General features: G+C 36.0%; 1 protein-coding gene across 6 annotated transcripts in view; it reads left to right on the top strand.

Annotated features, from left to right (window-relative positions):
- TBL1XR1 (TBL1X/Y related 1) overlaps nt 1-23361 on the top strand; it is a 179187-nt gene that overhangs the window by 115714 nt on the left and 40112 nt on the right. For 2 of the 6 annotated variants that reach the window (XM_082458985.1, XM_082458986.1), the window contains exons 3-4: nt 2859-3032; nt 20404-20506. The exons of 2 other annotated variants lie outside the window; for them this stretch is intronic. In XM_082458985.1, coding sequence (XP_082315111.1) covers nt 20449-20506 — 58 coding nt within the window. In that variant the 5' untranslated portion in view covers nt 2859-3032; nt 20404-20448. The remainder of the gene's footprint in view (nt 1-2858; nt 3033-20403; nt 20507-23361) is intronic. 2 more of the 6 variants (XM_082458983.1, XM_082458984.1) reach the window with 1 other exon arrangement.

Raw genomic sequence — 23361 nt, 5'->3', positions numbered from 1 at the left:
TTTGATAGCCAGTCTGGTGAAAACCCTTGGAATATATCTAGATGAATTTATACCAAGTCACCTTATCTGGAGTTGTTTACTATCCAGAGAAAGGAGAGTCAAGCCCAGGATTTCATATTCAAATCAGGATCAGAAAACTAGGATACATGTTCAGTATGAAATAAGTCATTGTATTGTCTCTGCACTCACTACCCTCATCCTTATAGATTTCCTTATCCTTCCCATTCATTACTGTGGAGAAGAGGCTAGGCTTCATATGTTACAGTGGTCTAGAAAAGGTGAAAGGCTTATGAGAAACTGGAAGAGGTAAAGAGAATTAAAATTTTTCTTTTGCCTTCCAAACGACATTTTCAGGTGGTTACTTTTAAACAGAATCCAAACAAGGTCTGCAGACTGCTTTTGGTTGCTGAATTTCAGTCTCTTCCACCTGTTGGTAGAAAAAAATTTGTCCTGTCAAATTCCCCACATTCTGGGTTTGGCTAATCACATCCTTGTGGTATTACTCATACATTCTACTGTCCTCCTGTAACTTCTGTACAGTGCTAGTTGAGGTATGATTAAATTCACTTTTAATTCTTTGATCATGAAGTCTTCTTTTTTCTTCCTTCTGCCTCACACCATGGGGCATACACCATCTGGTTGTATCACTTTCAGTGGTGGTGTTGTTGATTAGTGGATTCAGTTGTTGTTAGTCTGATCTATCCATTATAAAGTTCCACATCAGATATTCCCCTGGTGGTCTTAGTGTCCATTAATGATTGTTGCCTAGATTCTTTATTTTCTTAGGGATAGAAAATTGTTGTTTTAATTATATCATTGTTTTTGCATTGATTAGCTGGAATTCTGTGAAGAAGGACTCTTCCTTGTCAAGTATTGGGGTACTGAAATAGAACTTGCACAGCAAAATCAGGGTATGTGCTTGAGTTGTTTTAGTTGTCAGTTTTTAGACTGATGAGTTGGTGGTGCCCTCTCAAGGTGACCAGTGATGTGAAGTTTATTTTTAATTTTTATAATCTCATGGATTAAGAACTATTTTTGAGGTGTTTTAATCCATTGCGGTTCCTGTCTCCTTTTGACATGACACACGTGGCCTTTGGTTGTTTCCTTGCTTTCTTGCATGGCAAGATGTTCCAGGTTTTCTGCTTCAGCCCTGAAATTGGTCTTTCCTCCAAAGCATTCCTGTTTTTATGAGAAGTGTTTATTTAGAGACTACAATCAAAGCATGGAGTGCTTTTTACTACTAGGTTGTCATTAATTGCTGCTAGGCCTTTTTAGAACAAGGAAATGTGTATTTAGTAAGAGAAATAAATCACAAATTCCTGCTTATATTTCAATTCAAATTTAAGATTACTGTAGGGTTTTAAAGCTTGATTTGTGTTGTGTGAATTTTATTGAAAATATATCTGTATTATAAACATGAAAATAATTTTGATTTTTTGTATGCAGTTCCATCAGATAAGAGATTTTTATAAAAGTAAAACGACCAAACTTATTTATTATCAAGAAAAATTGTTCCTTGGGATAATGTGACACATTCATCCTCTGCCTTCTCGTCCTCCCTAGCATATTGCTATATATCCTTCAGGTGTAGCCAGCTTGAGGCGTACAGACAGTACTATACCATGAAGAGAAGATGAAAAGATTTTTACTGCTTCTCTATTTGTATATATTTTTTTCTTTCTGAAAATTTTGATTTGTAATGATTTAACATAATTTCTTACTTGTTTTATATATATTTATAAAAATAATCAAATTAGTAATGCTAATAGAATTACTATAATAAGACTACAGAAAGAAGTTTAAACTTTCTTTGTGATTCTTTTTTGTTCCTAGGTTATATCCCCTAGAGATATATGCAGTCAAAATACTACTTTGAAGTATATTAGTTTCCTTTATGATTATAAATAATTTCACTGGCTTACAAAAATAAAGATATATTTTCCAAGTATTTTGCATGTAGATAATGTGGGTTGGCTGTGCCTCTGTTCTGTGTCTTCTCGTTTGGGGATCCAGGCTTTCGGAGCAGGCCCCGTGTAGAACATGCCCATTCGTGTGGCAGAAGAAAAGAGTAAGAGCACTGGCAGATACTTTTTTTTTTTTTTTTTAAGATTTTTTTGATGTGGACCATTTTTAAAGTCTTTATTGAATTTGTTACAATATTGTTTCTGTTTTGGTGTTTTGGCAGTGAGGCATGTGGGATCTTAGCTCCCCAGCCAGGGATCGAACCCACACCCCCTGCGTTGGAAGGCAGAGTCTTAACCACTGAAGTGCCAGGGAAGTCCCTGGCAGATACTTGTAATACCTCTTAAAGCTGTGATTGGACAGCTCATCTACTCAGTTTCCATTGGCCAAATTATGTCACATAGCCAGGGTCCAGGGGTACGGTGGGGATGAATAACTATTGCAGGAAAAGAGAAGAGTGATTAAATTCTGAACAGTAATACATTTGACGACATAAAGTTACTTAAATTATTCCATGCATGTTGATGCCATCATAGTCAACATAATTAGTGTTGGTCTGAATTTTGTTTTAAAGGGATTTTATCTGGCAGCCAAGATAGAGAGATAACTGAAGGTCAGGGGAAAAGGCTTTTGTTAGCCTTTGTTTACAGCTGCCATCTACACTTTTGGAGGGGTAAAATGATGTCATCTGTGTTTATAATCCTGGGCTTTCTCTGCTTAATGACTGTTACAGGTTGAATTGTGTCCTCTGAAATTCATTAGTTGAAGTGCAAAACCCCCAGTACCTCAGACTATAACCTTATTTGGAAATAGGGTCTTTACAGAGATAATTATGTTAAAATGAGGTTATTAGAGTAGGCTCTAATCCAATATGACTGTTGTCCTTATAAAAATAGGAAATTTGGACACAGACACAGAGGAAAAACAGTGTGAAGAGCCACAGGGAGATATGGCAAGGTGGCTAGAGTAATGCATCCAGGAGCCAAGGAAGCTAGGAGAGATCCTTACTCAGCACCTTCAGAAGGAGCCCTGCCAACACCTTGATGTTTGGACTTCTGACTTCCAAAACTGTAAGGCAATAAATTTCTGCTGTAAGCCACCTTATCTGTGGTACTTTGTTATGGCAGCCCTAGGAAACTAGTACAGTGATGTAGTTTGACAATGCTGTCCAGTTTGGCTTGATTGTAAGGGCATTGGAAGAAATACAAGCTATACCTTTAGATTACTATATCAGAAGGGACTTTATTGTCAGGCTAAAGAATTTTGGACTTTGCTAAAGGTGTGCCTTAGGATAGAAGTTTGGCAGTCAAGGCTAGAAGAAACTAGCTTGAGGGTAGTTTATTCTTTTAACCTTTATAGTTTAATAATGGAGTAGTTTGCTGCTGAGGAGATGCAAGAGGATGGATGCTCTGTTTAAAGTACCTTCAAATCTGTTGTCCTTTCAAGCTCTGAAAAGGTGCAGCATAGTTGAGTTAGTTCTCTCTAAGCTGGAGTTCTTTCTTTAACTGCATACCACTAAATTTTATAGTTGATTTGTTAGGGGAGTTTTGAAAGTTAAGTGTATGAGTTGAATTATGTCCCCTCAAAGATATGTTGAAGTTGTAACCCCTGGTACTTGTGAATGTGACCTTATCTGGAAATAAGATTTTTGCAGATGTAATTAAGATGAGTGGTCCTTTTTCCACTGTGACTGATGTTCTTATAAAAAGAGGGAAATATGAACACGCACCTAGGAGAACGGTGTGTGGTATGTGAAGACACAGACACAATGGGAAGATGGCCATGCGAAGATGGAGACAGGGATTGGGTTGCCACAGGTCAAGGAATACTTGGGACTACTACCCAAAACTGGAAGAGGCAAGGGAAGATCTTCCTCTAGAGGCATTGGAGAGTGCATGGCCCTGCCAACAGCTTGATTTCACACTTCTAGACTCTACAACTAAGACAACAAATTTCTGTTGTTTTAAGCTACCCAGTTTGTGGCACTTTGTTATGGCCACCCTGGGAAACTCATACAGAAGGACACACATGGATTTTGAAAGTACTTTGTGTGTGGTCTGAAGAGCTGCTTCTCTTAAGTCATCACATTTTGCACAAATTATCAGAATGCTTTCAGTTGGGTAAACAAGGACTTCGAAAACTTTGCTCTGCCCTGTATTCACCTGGAAATCTTTTAAAAATATTGCTATCTGGCTCCCATCTCCAGAGATTGTGGTTTAATTAGTATGGGATGCTACATGGACAGCAGGCTTTTTAAAAGTTCCCCAGATGATTTAATGTGCAGCAAATTTTGAAGAACCATGGGGCTAAACCTTCTAGCTTAGTCAGATATTCTCCCAGCTCCCTCTACGCATGCAGTTTTGTGTTCATTTAGTTTTGATTAGCCTCTAAGTAATACACTTCCCCCTCCCCCCATCAAATTCGTTTGTGCCTTGGCCTATCATGATTTTTTTTTAACGTTGTATTCTATTCTGTTCTTGCCAGCTGGTTAGGCATGTGATTATATTCATCTTCATATATGATGAATTATTTATAAAGTTGTTCTAAGATGTCTATTTGTATTAAAACACCAAATACATTTTAAAAATTTCTGTCATGTATGTATATCTGCTTTTGAAGGTTGAATTATGTTAGTGTTAACATAAGTTGCAAGTAAATGAAAAACTAACTTACATTTCTGTTGAAATAGACTTGCATTTCATGAATTATACAAGTAGTATAATTTTTCAAATCATTATTGACCATTTCCTACAAGATTATATTAGGAATGATAAATTGAAGGACCTGAAAACATCCACCTTCTCAAACATTTCTCTTTGTCTTCAGGTCTCCCACTGTATATCATTTTTTTTCACGTTGTTAGATCACAAAGTGAGTAACATCCAACATCTATAGATATATTCTGGGTTAGTAATTTCTCCATGAGAAATTAAAAAATTTTTTGTCCATGTGATAGTCTAAAAATAATATACATAACACATTTTAGATCATCCGGGTGGCCACTTTGTAACAAATAAGACCATTTGTGTTTATTTTAATCCCATAGTAGACATTGTACATAAAGTACCTTGGTATTTTATTTTTTTTAATTATCTTTTTAAATTTTGGCTGAGTTGGGCCTTTGTTGCTGCGCGTGGGCTTTCTCTAGTTGCAGTGAGCGGGGACTACTCTTCGTTGCGGTGCGCAGGCTTCTTATTGCAGTGGCTTCTCTTGTTGCAGAGCACGGGCTCTAGGTGCACGGGCTTCAGTAGTGGCTCGCGGGCTCTAGAGCGCAGATGCTCAGTAGTTGTGACGCACGGGCTTAGTTGCTCTGCGGCATGTGGGATCTTCCCGGACCAGGGCTTGAATGTGTGTCCCCTGTATTGGCAGGTGGATTCTTAACCACTGTGCCACCAGGGAAGCCCAGTACCTTGCTATTGATAGGTAGTTTTTTTTTTTTCATTTTATAGTTGGAAGTGCTTTCAGATAAGGACCATGCCTAGTGTTTCTATTTATACTTAGATTTTAGTAACATAATAAAATATACAAACCAACTCTTGGGACTAGTGTGTTACTTTGTTTTCTTATAGAAGGTGCTTGGTATTACTCAAATTTGAGAAACACTGAGTTAAGGTAATGTAATTTATGCATTTGTTATAAGTTCCTTGGAAAGCAGGACATCAAGCCATTATTATTCATTAACATTTTGTTACATCAGATTGTTAAGCTTGTCATCTACCTGACTTTAAGGGAGGAAATGTATTTGTTGGCTGTGTTGGTTGGGGACCTAGTGTAAAAAACGTAGAGTACAACTACCGATTGAGGAGGGCAGGGGCTCAGCTGGTTTTAGATTGTAAGGGGTCAGAGGTGGGACTCAGGGGGAAGCTGGAGGGAGTTGCCAAGGCAGAGAGTTTCATTGGTGGAGTAGTGCTAAGTACTGGAGTGCTAAGTATTAGAGTGCTCGGAAAGGAGACTGGTCTGGGGAAAGGATGATGGGAGATCCTGGGGACAGCTGTGTTTACCCAGCAATTCTGCCTGGGCCTAGGTTTCTCTACCTGGCAAAAGGGTGGTAATGGCTTATATACAATTTCAAAAAGAAGGGAAACCCGATTAGCTTAGGCTTGAATTTCTTCTAATATATCCATGGCAGTTATTGATATGGTTAGGAGTAGCAAAATGAGTGTGGGTTAGTTACTTGCCATTATTAAACACAGACGTGCCTCTGTTCCCTGGATCTCCATTCCCCACATCTCCTCTGCGTCTTTCTTTCGTGTCCTCACAGTGCAGAGAGGCAGGTATGGAATTTGTACCATGTATAGCCTGGAAATCTGACTATAAAGAATTGCAAATTTGTTACTCAGCTAGCTGTCTCCTTCTATTTCTCAAGTAGCTAACCAATTGAGTATATGATTTAATCGATTCTGTAGTGCCAAGGCCCTGCATTATTTGTTTCCATGTATATGGTGAAGAAGGCTGCCATTGTTTGTAGTCTTGAATGTATTCTCTTTAGGAAACGAAGGCTGCAAGACAGAGACCAGCTTCATGTTTCAGTTGTTGGGGAAGGGATTGAAGCCCTTTGGAACCTACCACTTAACACAGATGTGAGGCTGGGCAGACATGCAGTACAGTGGGAATCCACACCATTGGAGGAGGAACTGTCACGGGGGCAGTGCTCCTTTACCAGAGCCTCCACACCGTTGCACAGCTTTTTGTGAAAGAATTTGATAAAAACATGGGATGCAGCCTGGAATTTGGCTGTGAAGACTATTCTGTACAATATCATTCTTTGTATTAATAGATTTCTGTATGAGGGCCTAGAACAGTGCCAGGCTTATATTAGCACTCAGTAAATGTTTGTTGAATGAAGGAGAGAGAAACTGAATTTCAGTCAAATTATTGAAATTTACGCACAAGCGGGTGTATCTGGAAAGAAGTTCACTTAGAGGTGTAGTCTCAGAAAATGTATAATTTTCACTCCTCCCTATTTTAGTTAGTAGATTCCATATGTTTTATCAAAACTAGAACTTTTACATGAAGATGTTTATGGCTTTTAAGTACCTTTTCTGTTTATTAGGTATAAATTTACAGGATACCTAATGTAATTCCAATATGAACATAACAGAAATCATACCAGTCATGATTTAGGTCATATTATAGTATGAACAATATTGTGGCATACGAGGTCTATTTCCCCAGGGAAACTCTTGAATGTTTCCAGAAAACATCAGCACCAGTATTGCCAAGAGGGAATCAAATTTTTATACTAGCAGGTTTCAAACATTTTAGACATAGTACTTCATTACATTCTTAATTTATTAATGACTCTAGAAAAATTTTCTTTAAATGGGTTATAGCTATCAATATATGCTGCATCAGAAATTAACACTGTGAAGTTTTATAGTACTAATGCATTTTAACATAACAGTAACAAACCCATCTATAACATGTTAACACACATAATATGTTTTATGGAAAATAATTTCCAAGACAAAAAATTTCCATGAGAAGAGTGGTGTTGTTTTAAATTTTTGAAAGTCTCTGTTAATCTCTGGTTTAATAGAAGACATCTGGGTTCTCACATCTGCTTCTGCATTCACATGTTGAGATACATTGTTACAGTGGAAATTTATGGGGAAAATGGCCTTTCAAAGATAGATAGATGTAAATCTTTTTAATCAAAATAAAAATTCATTTTTCAAATAAATTTGGATATTCTTCTTTGCTACTACACCAAATCTCAACAAGTGGATAGTTTCTTAAGGGTTAGTTGCAGTGCAAGTTCTGAAATTGTAGCAATGAACTTTTTGTATTCTGTTATATCAAACTCCATTAGTCTCTCTTGAACTTTGAATGGATTGTTTTCCTCATGCATAATCTTATGCTAGTCATTGGGAAAATATTTGTTCACCGAGTTATACAGATCTTCCAAATGTTCGTTACACAATAGAAAAAACCAGAGTCATTAACATCCCCACTGATCTCATCACAGAAATTTTGGAGTAGTATCAGGAAGCTCTCAAGCTCATGGTGGCTGATAAATTTTCCAAATCCTAATTATCTCTTAAAAGCTTAAGTTTTATTCTTGCCAACAAATATTGTTAGTTGTTTTCTTAAAAGTGACAGTTTCACTTTGTTTATTTGCAAGAAAATGTCTGCCAAATTCTCAATCTGAAAAACCATACTTTGTGAGTTGTTTGAAGTAAAAATGGTGTTCCATGAAAAAAGTAGCTAGTTCAGCTTGCAATTCAAACATTTTCACAGTGCTTTTCTTTGAGACAACCATCATTTTAGTATGCAACAGAAATACTGTATGTGTACTTTTTGTTATAGAGGATATTGAAAAGGTGTATTTCAGGGTTAAGATTTTAATAAAATTAAAGTGTTTTTCCTCCTTCATCAAGGAACCTCTCAGTGAAGAATTTTTGTGAGTTTTTTTTTAAGTGCCTGGTGGTGAATAGTATAATGACTGCTAATACTGTAAGGTGTTAGTGCCTTGATTCCTACTAAGGTGTGAGCAGTTTTACCAACTATTGGTTTGTAATATCAGTGTAAATATCAATTCAATGAAAAAGGCATATTATTTTATAACAGTATTTTATATTACTGTAAAAATAATTTTGATCTTTAGGACCCCTTAAAAAGTCTTGGGACCCTTAGGGGTCTACAGACCTCACTTCTATACTAAATAAAATAATCAAACTTTGTCATAGGCATGACAAAGATAATGAATCTGGGTATTAGTTTTGAGCACTTTGAATAGTGTTAGCCGTTGAAGTACGTGTACTATGAAACAGAAAGAAGCATCTTTTAATGAGATACTATTAAAAGTCTGTCTTTGCAGTTAGAAAGTCTATATAACCTGACTAGGTAGAGTACTTACAAAGGATGGACATGGGAGACCCTTCTCCCCGTGTGGTTATGGAGTGATGTACTTGATTTGTTTCTATGTTGTGTTTTTTGTCTGTCTGTTTTTTAAACAGAAAATCTTATAGGATAGTTCTACTATATATTCTCTTACCCTGTGAAATTGACCTATGAGGTTTTCATGGTGGAATCCCTTCTCACTCCACCTTTTTCAATAAAACTTTGGAAGCCTACCTCAATTCATATGTATCAGCAATTTCTACTCCATTTTCTTTTGCCTTTTGTCTTCAAGATTTACTCATAGCTGGGTTGTGTGTGTGTTGTGAGGGGGTGTGTGTATCAATCTCCTGAGTTTTAAACTTGGTTTTACATCATCTTCTCTTGATTTGAGCAAGCATGTATTGCCCATTGGGATGAATGTGATCTCTTTACATTTTTTTCCCATACTTGGACACCTGATCTATATTAATCATACATCTCTGCTACCAGAACAATCTTCTGCACATTTTTACTACTGTTCTCCCGAAGAATTTACCACGTGTCAGTATAACCAGTCCGTGGACACTTGTTTTGATTCATTTAGGGCTTAGTAGTCTTAGTTTTATCTACTTAGTCTTTTTTTCTTTTGAGGAACCAAAGAATATCTATTCCTTATTCAATAAATTGTTTCATAAATACTGTTACAGGTAGTATTTGTTTACAACTCTGTGAGTTTGTTACACCTGGTACCTTATTCTGTTTATTTTGCCTGCGATATCTCAGTTTTAAGCCAAGTTTCCATTCATTCAGGTGACTGTCGTCTTAAAGTTTTAGCTGCATTCCAGTCTTACCGGGTCCTTGTAACATTTCTGTTCCAAAGCCAGAATAGTAAGTTTTTAAACTGAGAAAATCCTGTTACCACTCTTATATTGGTTCCCATTCCCGCAAACTCAGAGCTTCTCTTGCTAGTGGGAGGGGACTAGGGTCTTGATTTTTATTTTCTTACCTGACTTTCATTTCCAGACTTTTCCTTCCCAGACTGACTGGGAATGACTAATTACTGCTCAATAGTTGAAAAAGATAGACCAGAACTATGACCTATCTTCTGTTTCCTTAGTGTTTTCATTTCTTGTCCTTCTTTATTCCCCTGTCAGCATACCTTGACTATAATTTATTCAATCATTTAACGCATGTTTATTGAGTCCATCCTTGAATCATATAGTTTTATATTTTAAAGGGGTTTTAGAAGACATCTATGTGAACAACCACTTTTTTATATGTTTGGGAAGTTGAAGTCCACACTTGTGGACCATGAAGCAGCTCATCAGAGGCTTCTTGGGTATGAAAAGGAAGAACTGTAGCGAATGTGGGTTGAACTTTAAAGTTGACTCATCACATAATGCATGCTAGTTTACTCTTCTCAGTCTAGAGAGCTTTGCTGAGACTCTTAAAATTGCTTAATTGGGATTCAAAGTTAGTATTCCCTATCATCAAATCAACGACACATGTTCTGTAAAAACAGTTCATCGTTTTGTGAAAACCACAGGGTATTGTGGGCTAAACAAAAATGGGTGATGGGTTGGAATTTACACACAGGCCGAAGTTTGTAAACCCCTGGTATAGATCACAGTTGAATCGAATGATTGACATTAGAAGTCTCAGTTGCTAATGAAAAATTGGTTTGATATACCTTTTGCCTATGCTTTTATATAAGTCAGTATTTATAAAGGATAGCTGGTCCTAATAAGCATTATGCATAATAAGTTCTTAAATATTTCTTAATGAGGTGGACTCATTTATTTTCCCTTTTCCTAATTCCTGGAGATGTCCATCTGAGGTCTGACAGTTTTAAAAATCCTCTCATGCACTTGTAAGCCTATTAAAAAATGCTTTATTAAAAATCACTATGTGATCTGGTACTCTCTCTTAGCCTGCAAGATTTACGTGTAATACTCTGTGTACTTGTACTGACTCAAATCATTGAAGTTTAAAAGTGAAAGAGACTACTATCTGCTTCACTTTCCTCATTTTCTAGATGAGGAAACAGGCCCAGAAGATTTGTCTAAAATCATACAGGATACCTGAGATCTTATTTCTCTCTCATGTTATCTTTAATTTACACAAGAGCTCTGGATTCCAGTGGAAAAGGAAAGGAAAAGCAATTTAGAAGTTTATCCCTTCTCAGTTATGCTTTAAATTCTTAAGATTCACCAACTTTGTTGACCGTTAATCTGATAACAAAACAAACAAAGCAACAACAACCAAAAAAAAAAACTATAACAGCACAAAAATTGCCTACAACTTACAGCCATACTTCAGAGATACTGCAGGTTCGGTCAGACCACTACAATAAAACGAGTCACATGAATTTTTTGGTTTCCCAGTGCATATAAAAGTTACATTTATACAATACCTTAGTCCATTAAGTGTGTGATAATAGCATTATGTCTTAACAGATATATACCTTAATTTAAAAAATACTTTATTGCTAATAATTACCGTCATTTTGACAATGCAGGGTTGTCACAAGCCTTCAATTTGTTAAAAAAAAAAAAACAAACACTTAAGGACAATAAAACGAGGTATGCTTGTGTTAAAAAAATAAATAAATAAGAAATTAACGTTTGTGTAAAATATACATATTGCCAGGCACACTCTTAGTAAAATTATCTGAAAGATGCTCATGTGCCAAAATTGGAAGGTACAAGTCAGTGCTAGTGCTTGCTAGTTTCCCTTCACAAACTATCTTGTCTACCTTTTTTTTTTTTTTTAATTGTATCTCTTTCTCTTGGGTGGGGGTGGGGTACTATAGACTTTTTCACTAGGACATTATATTCTAATTATTAAAGATACCCTTAAAAAACTTACATTAAAAAATGAGGTACAGAGCTAATTATTTTAAAAGGATATTTTCTCCTTTTTAATAGTATGAGTAAAAATTATCTCATGAGATTGGGTCTTTAAAAATATAGTTTAAATTCAGCATTTATCCTAATGTCAGGAGTGGTAGAATTTTTGTTTGTTTTAAGGAAATGCACTACTGTGCTTCTCTTTGGACTTAATGTTACAGGCATCGATGAAAAGACATCCTTAAAATGTCTGACAAAGAAACCATGATTGTAGTCCAGGGCTAATGCTCTTATTATAAAATGTATGTCTGCTGTTGTTGTCATTAATGCTTTAAGAAATCAGTCAAATAATTTGGTTTTATTGTACTGGGTTTTATATTTTGTTTTAAATTTGGTTAGTATTAAAATAAGCTGAAATACATATTTCAGTTAGAGCTTAATTTTTTTTTTCTTGAGATAATGTGTTTCTAAATCCTGATTTGTTGCATTTTACAATTTACAAAAGTAAGTTTTGTAAACATGATTTCATTTAGTCTAATACAATTTTGTGAAATCTTTTAAAATTTAGCATTGCAGAAGTTGAAAATGTACTTTATACACATTTTAAGCTATATTGCCAAAGACTTCAGAACTAAGTCTCAGAATACACCTTCCTTCATTGTACCATATTTTATGTGTGTATGTACACAAAAGTGTTATTACCTAACATTAGTAGGATTTTAATTACTGTTTTTAATGTAGCGGGAAATGAAGCATAATGCATTTTTTTTGTGCCGTTCATGAGAGTGTTGCATGGGGAGTGGGGGAGACAAGCGGGTACTGCAGGGAAGAGGGTTATGAAGTGTTAATGTATCCTGTTAATGTCGTCGTCTTTGACAATTACAGGACAGGATAGGTTCCTAAGGACAGAGGCAAATTTTCAGAAAGGCAGAGCCTAGCAATCGTGAACTTAACAGTGATAATTTTAAAGTTCTCCAATGAATGATCAGAGTTTTACAGAATTTGGGATGATGGGTATGTATCAGTTTGCTAGGGCTACCATAACACAATACCCCAGACTGGGTGGCTTATAAAACAACAGAATTTTATTTCCTCCCAGTTCTGGAAGCTGGACGTCCAAGATCAAGGTGGCGGCAGGTTTGGTGTCTCCTGAAGCCTCTCCTTGACTTGCAGGTGGCCGCCTTCTCCTTGCCTCCTCACACGGTCTTTCCTCTGTGCACATGCACTCCTCGTGTCTCTTCCTCCTCTTAAAAGGACACTAGTCACGTTGAGTTATAGTCACATTATTAAAGGTTTACCCTAATGGCTTCATTTTAACATAATCACCTCTTTAAAGACCCCATCTCCAAATAAAGTCAAATTCTAAGATACTGGAGGTTGGGCTTCAACGTATGAATTCTAGAGGGGCACAATTCAGCCGTGAGATAGTAATAACCACCAATGACTTCGCTAATGGATAAATTGATTTAATTTCTTTCCTCTATTTCATTTCCCTTCCATACACTTTGTTTTGTTGTTGTTGTTGTTAGTTGTCCTAGTTTGGTATTTTTGCAGTGTGTCGTGGTTTTAACAAGACAATTTGACAATTTCATATGATAACCCATTGAGATAGCGTGGCAGTGGATGAACTGTTACTTTACTTCACAGGCAGATTGAGAATTTATATCCAACAAATTTTGATACATGATTCTTTGTGAGTTTAGAAGCTGTTATTTAGCAGGGTGTTATAAGCAGTTTGTTTGTGACTGTAGTGGTGGCTGACCATTTAGGACTGCCAGTCAGTCATATCAAGGTCCATGTAAGGTGTGTAGTGATAACCTGTGCTGTACATTTATCCTTGGCAACGTATGTCATGGCTTGGAATTAGCAACTTCCTAGGACCGCCTAGTGCTGAGAATTTTGATTCTTTTTATAGTTATTACATTCTTTTACATTATACATTCCATACTTTTTTTTTTCTTCTCTGAGGAAAGTCAGTATAGTATTTGAGTAACATTTCTGAATGCCCAGATCTGTATGTAGAAATGTAATTCTCATGTGTCGGTGCTCTTGCGTTAAAATGAGGAAGATAATACTGAAGAGGAAATTATATAATGTGTATGTGACCTAGCCCCATACATAGCATGTAGCAGCTACTCAATAAATGCAAATAGTCTCCTGTTTCATTTTCCTTATCAAATTAATGAGAAGCAGTGTACACACAGATGGGAGCAAAGGCAACTTGGTGTGCTCCAGACATTTTGAATTAAAAGGAAAATTAGTTCTTCCAACACTGTGCCTATTACAGAAACCTGTAAGCCACCCACATTTTACATCCTTCACCTGTCTGCACCCCCAGCCTCAGGGTGTATGCTATCATAATTTTCTGTAGTTTTTCTTACCTAAGTTGGAGTTAATTGTTCTCTGTCTTCCCAACAAGATCTGGTCCTGGCATTGGGTAGCCATGGCTCTAGCACCTGTCATAGTGCCTTACACATTGGAAGTACTCATCCAGTTTTAAACGAGTGAATAAAATAGATCTGTCAGAAAAGTAGTGCTTTAGTGCATTTTCCCCCCATAGGCTTTGTTAATTCATCACCATTGTAGTGTTTACTTTTCACTTGTCTTTGCCCCATCCTCACAAATGTATCTAGTCAGCATTTGTTTGGGTTGGTTTGTCACCCCAAAGTAATATAAGTAACTGGAAGTTTGACCTTCCTGTATGAAGGGAACAGAACCAGAGGTACCACTTTCCATGAGCAGTGAATTGTAGTATTATACTCTGGAGCATTTCTGCTGGGATGTCCTGTTTTACCTCTAGTTTAACACATATAAAGTGTGACTCCCCAGAGGCCTGTGCTCTCTAGGCAGCGCATTTCTCTAGGTAAGTCTTTCCACTTTCTAGTCTGGAAACAACTGGGAATTTTTGGATTCCCACCCCCCTCTCCACTCCTTATCTCTCCAAATGTAGTCTATCACTGACTTTAGTCACTTTCTTGTTTTAAAACATTTCTTGGGTTGTCTGCTCTCTTTAGGTTGCAACTGACAAATCTTCACTGGATTATACAATAAAATTCATTTTTGACTTCTTCAACCAAAATACTGTGGTAAATTAACTTCAGATAGCATTTGATCCAGTTGCACAATAGATGTTTAATGTCATCAAGGACGCAGTTTCTCTTGTCTCTGCTCTGCCCTCCTTCTCTTTGTCTCTGATAGCTCTGTTCTGACCTCAGTGATGCACATTCATCCCAGGCTTCACAGAGTGCCCTTGTTGCCTGCCCACTCCTGTGAAGGGAGGAGGTTGACTTTCATAGAAACCAGCACACGTCTTCTCGTGTTTCACTTACTGGGAGTGATTGAGTTGGGATATGTGGGGTATGCTGTGAGTCTGTGGAGGAGGAATGTCAGCCCTAAACCAAAGATATGATTTGCTGGTTGGCTTAAGCAAATAAATGCCTTCCTTTGGACCAGGAGGTCCATCCCATTTAAACCACAGGGCTGAGAATGGAATAGGTCTCCAAATGGAAGCAGTAGTAGTAAAGTAGTATTGTCTTTCGCAGATAGTGTCAGTGAATGCTACAAGAGGCAAGCCACAGTTTTCTTCATCTTGCTAATTGTGGTCACCCCATGTCTCAGCTGCTGAGTTCCAGAGAAGCCTGAGTCATCCTTTCTGCTAGATGGACTCTCAACATACCAATCACCTTGGGCCCCTGTGGGTCATTAATGTTTATTTGGAAGGGTATCCCAACATGTCCAGGGTTACATTGTTTGATAATTATTTGTCAATATTAAAACAACTGTTATTTTAACATCAGAGTTCTTTTAGCAACTTTTAATATTGTTGCTCTTTTTTTCAACTATTAAACAGCTATGGCCAGTAGTTGTAGATACTGTGTTTAAAGATACAGTTTCTCTTTTGTCACCAATCTTGATAATATTGAGTATTATTTTTAAATGTTTGCTAATGTTATGGCCAACATGTTCTTGTTGTTGCTGTTGTTGTTTATTATTGGTTAAGTTGAACATTTTCCTAATGTTTCAGCTTGAGGGGTCCTGAATTGGCTGTCTTTTGAGTGGATCTAATTTGTTGGTATTCATTAAGAATCACAATAGCTATTTAGCTATTCCCTTTGTCTGGTAATTTACTTGTAGGGACTTTTCCTGATCTTGAGGACTATTCATAAATGCACACCTACCAAAAAGAAATGGAAGATAAAACAACTTTAAGCATAAGTATTCTTATAGGAGTCTTAGAATAATGAAAATTTAGAATCATCTAAATGTTGAACAAAGCAAAAGTGAAACTAATGTGTCTGTTATGGGATACTATGCCACCACTATACATTTTGGACTAAATTATTTTTGTAGGATAAAGAAATTTTGATTGTACATTTGACTTTGGATAATGCAGAGGGTTTTCAGACCTCTAAATAGTGTGTTGTAAGCAGGAGATTTAAGAATATCTTTATTGTTTTTTTTCTCTCTGTCCATAAGTTTTACTGTTTTTTCAATCTTGTAAATTTAAAATAATGTGATTTACGATCATAGTTGGGCCCTGGTATGCTCCAGAAATGGTATCAGAAAAGAATATGGTATCTGTCCTATTTGAGGCCAAAGGCAGGAATACAGTGCTAGATGTGTAGAAGAACAAACGAGGAGATGGTTAATATTTGGAGCAGTTATTATCCAGTTTGTGAATGCTGAACTCAGTTTTGTGGTGCTGAAAATGCCATACGTATTCAGTTGAAGGAATCATAGCTGAATTGCATCAGCAGTCCTGTTTTTGTAATATTTGCTAGATTATTGTCTATAAAGTCTTGAAGTAAGATATTTCATACTAAACATTTAAAATATTAAGTGTGCTTTAAAATATAAACACTTGGCTAAATATTGGTTTCGATTGTAATTTTTGGTTTTACTTCTGGATACTTTAATATAGCTGTGGGTCTTGAATTAAGTAATTGATTGCCTGTAACTGATGGGAGTTTTGAATAAAAGCTTTTATTATTTTACAAGCTGTTTCTGAGACTTAGGAAAGTACAGAGGTATTTAATTTTTTTTTTTTTTTTTAGAACTCAGTCATTTACTATTTAAGGATGAATAGGTATGATCCAGCAGAATATACAAATAAAATGCTTTGTGATTTTAGGACGTGTTGGTTTATTTTGGATATCTTGTTTGAGTCCATCAGCTCCTTGAAGGCAGGACTTATTTTACACATAGTAACCTCTACCAGGCGTGACATTGAGGCCTGGACCTCTTTGGTATAGGGTAAAGATTGGATGAGTGTCTCACTGTTGTTTTGTGACCTTGTTTAAGGGTAGTTGTTCTGAAAGATACCACGATGGAGGAAGTACAGTGGTAAGGTTTTTATGTGCACCGTGAAAATCGGTGATAGCTAGTATGAGTATCTGGTCTTCACCTGGGGCAGATGAAGACTACATCATATTATAGATGTATAAACAAACAAATCAAAACGGACCAGTTCTGCAAAGCTATAGTGAGTCCATTAATGAAGTGGTGGCATTTTCTCCAATTTTGTTCCCTGGCATACAGGTTTTTAAGGTGTTTTGAAAGTGAATACTGAAGTTTTCAAGCAGGGAATGTCTTAATGTTTGTTTGTTTGTTAAGTAGAGTATAATTGCTTTACAGGGTTGTGTTAGTTTCTGAAATGTTGTCTAATTTCCTGTTCTTTTCAGGTGACCTTTTGATGTTAGAATTTAAACAGACCAGTTTCATATGAAAGCATATTCTAGAATTATGTGTCTTTGAAAGTGGATAAACTCAGGTCTTTACAGAGTCCATGTAATTTTATTGCTACTGTGACTGAAACTTTTAATGCAGGATTGCATTGACTTTGCTGGGTTTTTTTTTTTGTTTTTGTTTTTTTCTTTTCAAGGACACATTTGTTTGTATGTTTCTCTTCACTGAAAAACTGTCAATTCTGCAAGGCTTGGGACAACTTTATTTCGTCTATCTATTCCTAGCTCTTAGCACAGTGCTTTGTCCATCCTAGGGATATACTTGGTATAAGGGAAAACAATAATGTTCTTTCTCTCCGGGAATATAAGAGCTAGCTGAAGCAGGACTAGAGCTAGTAACCCTTTTGAAATTTGAACAATTTACCCTCTTCCCTTTAAAAAAAAATTTGGTTCTGTAACTTTTGGTTACAGAAACTAATCTGGTACCATGATCAATGTAAGAAACCCATTCATAACAATTTGAACAGATAAGAACTTTCCTGTTCTTCATGTTTAGTGTTTCTTGTTGACTTTAAAAAATATACCACCAATAATATGTATTTATTATGGGAATTTTTATAGATAATAATCTATATCATTTTGACTTGTGTTTTTCTTTGCCCTGGAATATATTAGGTGATGCAGAAGCACCCACGATCACTGCTTTAAGTTGGGACATTTTGGTGACCTTTGCTTATTGGAACCAGGCATTGTTGAAATTTTTTACATAGGTACTTCAGTGCCATTATTCATTATTTGAATATTGGACTGAATGATGTATTAGAGAAAAAGAATACTTACTCTGTTTTCTTTACCAGTCTTTTACTAGAATTCCACCTAACCAATCTCATTTTGGGAAATCCTCTTCATCAAGCAGTGACTCATTGTTCCCCTGACAAACAGATACCTATGATTGGTCAAGTTGTGATTTAAATTCTTATAATGATACAATGGGTGGTGTGGTTTTATTTTTTAAATCATTCAGTCAACAGGCTTTCGAAATTGACTGTTGAGTACCTACTACGTGTGCTGAGCACATTATTACACATTACTGTGGGTCAGGATAGAATAGAGCAAGATATCCTCCAGAGCACAAATCATCTGCTGTGCCACAGGGACATCTAGACAAGGAGTCTTGAGCCACAATTATCATAGGAGTATTTACCTTTATCATTCTGTTAAGTGTGATGTATATGTGTATCACATTCAGGTGATTAATTGTGGTATTTGAGTTAAATCGGGGCGGGGGTGAGGTGCTTTTTTCTTCACATGAAGGTGGTCATTACTTTTCCTCCATGGTTTCTCATCTCAGTAAATGAAGTACTACTCATCCAGATGTCCTAAAAGATTCTTCCCTTTTCCTGAACTCTGTGTCCAGTCAATCACCCTTGAGTCTGCTTCCTGAATATCTTTGGAATCCTAGTATTTCTCTTCAGCTCTAATGCCACAGGCCAGGTTTTAGTCTTCTCCTGGGTTACTCCAGCACCCTTCTAACTTGGCTCCCTTTCCTTCTAGTCTGTTCTTCGTATTAGAATTCTGGATGATCTTTTTAAAACATAAATGTGGTCATTCCCCCTCCCTGCTTAAAACCTTTTAGGGCATTAATTTTCTCTTACGTGATGGTTTCAAGGCCCCTCCCAAGCCTTACTTCATGTTTTCTTTCCTTTTCTTCCCCCAGCCCTTCCACCGACTGTTGCTGCTCACTGGATTGCTTCTGTTCCTTGCCTTCCTCCCCAAATATTCATGTTCTCGCTCTCCTCCTATCTGTCCTTTAGGTCTAAACACTGGAGAAGTATTCCCAGACTGCTAAGTTTGGTTAGCGCTTCCTCTGTGTATTTCCAAGGGGGAATTGTTATTACCTCCTTGTTTGTCTTTCTTTTTTTCTGAGATAAGCTCGATGAGTGTTTAGTCACCAGGTTTTCCACAGTTTACAGCAGTAGCAGTTCCTGTCACATAGTAGCCTGCTCAAGTGCTTATTAATTTGTGATTTTTAAATATACTCTTAACCCTGCATCGTAAGAGATCCATGATGCGACAGGACACTCAGCATAGGCCAATGATTAGATACCCTTTTATACTGAATAGATGTCAATATATCCTTTTTTTAAACAAGGGACGAAGAATCTATAGTCTGTGGGCCAAATCTGGCCCACTAACGTTTTATAAGGACCACAAACTAAAAAAGGTTTTTAAATTTTTTAAGTGCTGAAAAAGAAATCAAAAGAAAAATATTTTATGACACAACAATGTCAGATGAAATTCAAATTTTAGTGTTGCTAAATTGTTTTATTGGAACATGGTTTCTGCTTTTGCACTACAACTGCAGATTGAGTAGTTGTAGCAGTGACTATATGACTGCCAAAGGCTAACATATTTACTGATGGGCTCTGTACAGGAAAAGTTTGCTGACCTTTTCTTTAAATCCTTTCTGTGACATGAGAACGGATAAATATAATTAGGACATATTTAAGTTATGTCTCAGTTTCCGTCTTTCCTTCCTTCTGAGAATATCATTTGAGTTTTCAGAACTGTACTCTAACCTCTCTGCCTTCTATATTCCTAGAGCTTTTTGAAACTTGAACATTGCAGATTAGATGTTGAGAAGTTAGAGACTTCAAATTCTACTGAATTACGTAGACAAGACCAGCATGGATGGCTCATCCCTCATCCAGTAGTCTAAAATCAGTCTTTTCCTAAATAATATTCTGATTCTTCAAATATACTGTTTTTTACAGTTAAGGAGAAAAAAGGAACGACTTTTTATGCTATTTGATATAATCATTAAAATATGATGCCAAAGGCCCTTTTGTAAATTTTGAATCATTTTTGCCAATATGTTGCAGGAAAAGAGACCCAGCTGTGTTTTTGTTGTATAATCTATTACTAATTATTGGAAGTAACTTTATTTGTTAGGGTTGATTAATAGGCAATATCTAACCTTCATTTTACATTATTTAATAAAATCAAATGGTTTTTACAACATTGTTTACATTTTGTTTAAAATATTTTATTGAGAAAATACTTAATTAACTTTGTTTTATTTTTAGGGTTATATCCTGTGTTGTGACCTCATGGTTTAAGTGGGAATAAAGATGAGTATAAGCAGTGATGAGGTCAACTTCTTGGTATATAGATACTTGCAAGAGTCAGGTGAGTACTTTCATAAAGTAAATAGGCCTCAAATTATTTTAATATTCTCAAAATAACTTTTTATGCATTTGAAATTTGTACCAGTCCAAACTGTTGAACTTTGTATGTTTCCTTAATGTCTGGACTGCCATTTTAAAGCTATGTGTTACTGCATGGTTTAACTCTCTGACTCTTTCAAATATGTTGGAATCATCTCAGGCAAATATTTGTAACAAGTGGTTTGGCTTTCACTGTTCAAAGACCAGTTTTATAATTTGTCATGAAGTGAGATTATTGCACACGGTTGGTAGGAACATACAAATTCTCAGATACCATCAATCTGGTAATGTATTTTCAGAATCCTCAGCTTAATGTTACTGGTCCTCATTGCAGTTAGCATTTCAAAAGGTAAATTAGCCATATTTTTTCGTAACGCTTTCATAAATGTCATCCCAATTGATTAAATGTGTCTTTGACCTGAATTTTACTAATGTATTTCATTGGGGGGGGTGATTAGTAAATATAAATCATTGAAAGTCATTTGTAATCAATATTAAGTCAGTGATCTCCAAGTTTTCTAGATAGATTAAGAGGTGTTGTCATAAAACAGAAGGAAAACTACAAGGGAAGATGTGGGATGGATTAGGGGAAAAATACGTAAATGTAGAAGAGGGAAAAACTTGGGTTGGATGGGACATAGGATGGTGGAAAAGATTGACTACAGTGGTAAGTTAGGTTGTTAACATGAGATTGAATCATTTGGTGGTTGGAAAAATGCTGGAGAGGTTGAATTTTAGAAATTATAGTTTAATGTTATTGAGATGTTTAGTAAGGCACGGTTTGGTATAAAAAGATAATTTTGGTAGTCACTTTTGAGAGGGGATGGAAGGAATAGAGTAGAATGTTGAGCCTTCAATTTTGTTTTGAAACTCTAGTTATTCTTCTTATAGGGCTTAGTTAGTTGTTCTTTCTTATGCAGGGAATGTAAACAAGGCCTTAGATCTTAGATTCTCTGCTTGTTGAGATGTTCCCAGCTACACTCCAGTTCTGAGTTTTTCTCTTGAGCCGGGGGTTTTCTATTCCCAAGCACCATCACTTCTCCTCTCTGGCTTGGAACAGCTGAGAAAATTATGTCCGACAATGGCAGGGAGGGAAAAAGGGAGAAGAAACTAAAGTAACCAAGAATGCAGAATAACTTGTTATGAAGCTTTGAAATTAATAGATCTTGTTTTGTTTTGTTTTGTTTTATTTTATTTTCAATTGGTATATTGGTATTGAAGGCATATCCAAAGAGGACATCCATAGAATATTTTGCATAAGATATGACGATTAATAAAGTGGAAAAGGTAGTGATTTAATGACTGTTACATATGTAACATGTATGCTCATGTTTGGATATTGTTATATAGTACTTTGGACCATTTGGAAAGAGTTTGTTGGGTCAAAACGAACTCTGGTTTTTCTGCCTTTGAATCTGACCACCAGTTAAGCCAGAGCTTTGAGGCCTTAGACACTAAAGCAAAAAACAGTGTGAAACATTAGTGGATGGGAAGTATATTGTAATGGCTTGTAGATGTGTTGTAAAGGCAGCTATTTAGGTTCAACCATATGAAACTACTGTTTCTGGAGGTGAGAAGCAGTTGTAACGCTCAGCAGCATCCTGTGGTTCAGCCTACGCTGAGGTGAAGTAGGGGAAGGTGAAGTTAGAGATGTGAATGAACGCTCAAATCTTATTTCCAAACAGAAACCCACAGATTGATGTCGCTATAAGAAAATACAGCAAGTGAAAGGGACAGTAAAATAATACTCTGAAAAAAAAAAAAATAATACTCTGGATTAATTTCTGAAAGAGTGTCCAGTGATTAAATATTATCAAAAGTCTTAAAGTTGCTTATGTTCTCAGAGGAAATGCTTCTAAATTTCATGTTTTAAGGTATTTTATATTGCAGTAAACATAAAGCAAGAATAATATTTTTTTACAAAAAATTTTGTATGGTAGACTGATATTTATCGTATTAAGTCTGTGTAATTGTTAACTGTGTTCCTAGTTGTGCTTTGTGTATTATTTAGAAAACTTTGTACTTTACAGTCGTACTGGTGATGAAGTATGATGTTAAGCCACATCTCTAAAAATGTGAACACCAGTCCCTTTATAAAATTGGTAACTTCCTGTTTACATTATGTTTTATAGCGGAAAATCAGACTACACTGATGACATTTTTTTTTAATACAGAAGTGACTTTATTATGGGTTTACATTGTAAAATAAAATTGTCTTCCAGAAAATTAAAATATGAAACAACTTGATAATAGTACATGGTTGCTAATTATTTACAAACTCACTTTAAAAACTCAAAATCGAAGATTGTGCCATTTTCCCCTAAATCTAATTCTAGATCTTGAAATCTTTGATTATGTTGAAATTGTTTTCTCCTGCATGAACTATTAATACAAAGTTTTCTCATTAAAATATAATTTGTTCAGGCAAGGTCACAACATAAATTTGCTTTATAAGCTTGAATATATAGTACACACATTTGAAAAGTACATGTTTGTTATTCTCAACACTCAGAACTCTGTATTAGGCAGTGGTTTCCATCATATTTGCTCTGGCCATTGTTTCTTAAAAGTCTTTAATTTTTTTGTTTTCTCCACACAGAGGGAGAAATGACACCCCTACCCCCTCATATCTCTGCTTCAGAAAGACTCTGAAACTGCAACAACCAAAATGATAAACTACTGAGGAAAAAAGCCCACTCAAATTGATAGGTTCCAAATTCCTTAACTCAGCTATTTCAGACTAATTTTAGGTGTGAATAGCTCATAAGTGGTATTCTTTCATGCCAAATATGTCCAATTTATGATTTTTTAAAACAT

Source organism: Balaenoptera physalus (genome assembly GCF_965194825.1).
Source record: "Balaenoptera physalus genome assembly, chromosome: 4".
In the NCBI taxonomy this organism is placed as follows: domain Eukaryota; kingdom Metazoa; phylum Chordata; class Mammalia; order Artiodactyla; family Balaenopteridae; genus Balaenoptera; species Balaenoptera physalus.
The sequence above is the reverse complement of the archived record's forward strand: the minus strand, read 5'-3'. Positions and strand labels throughout refer to the sequence as shown.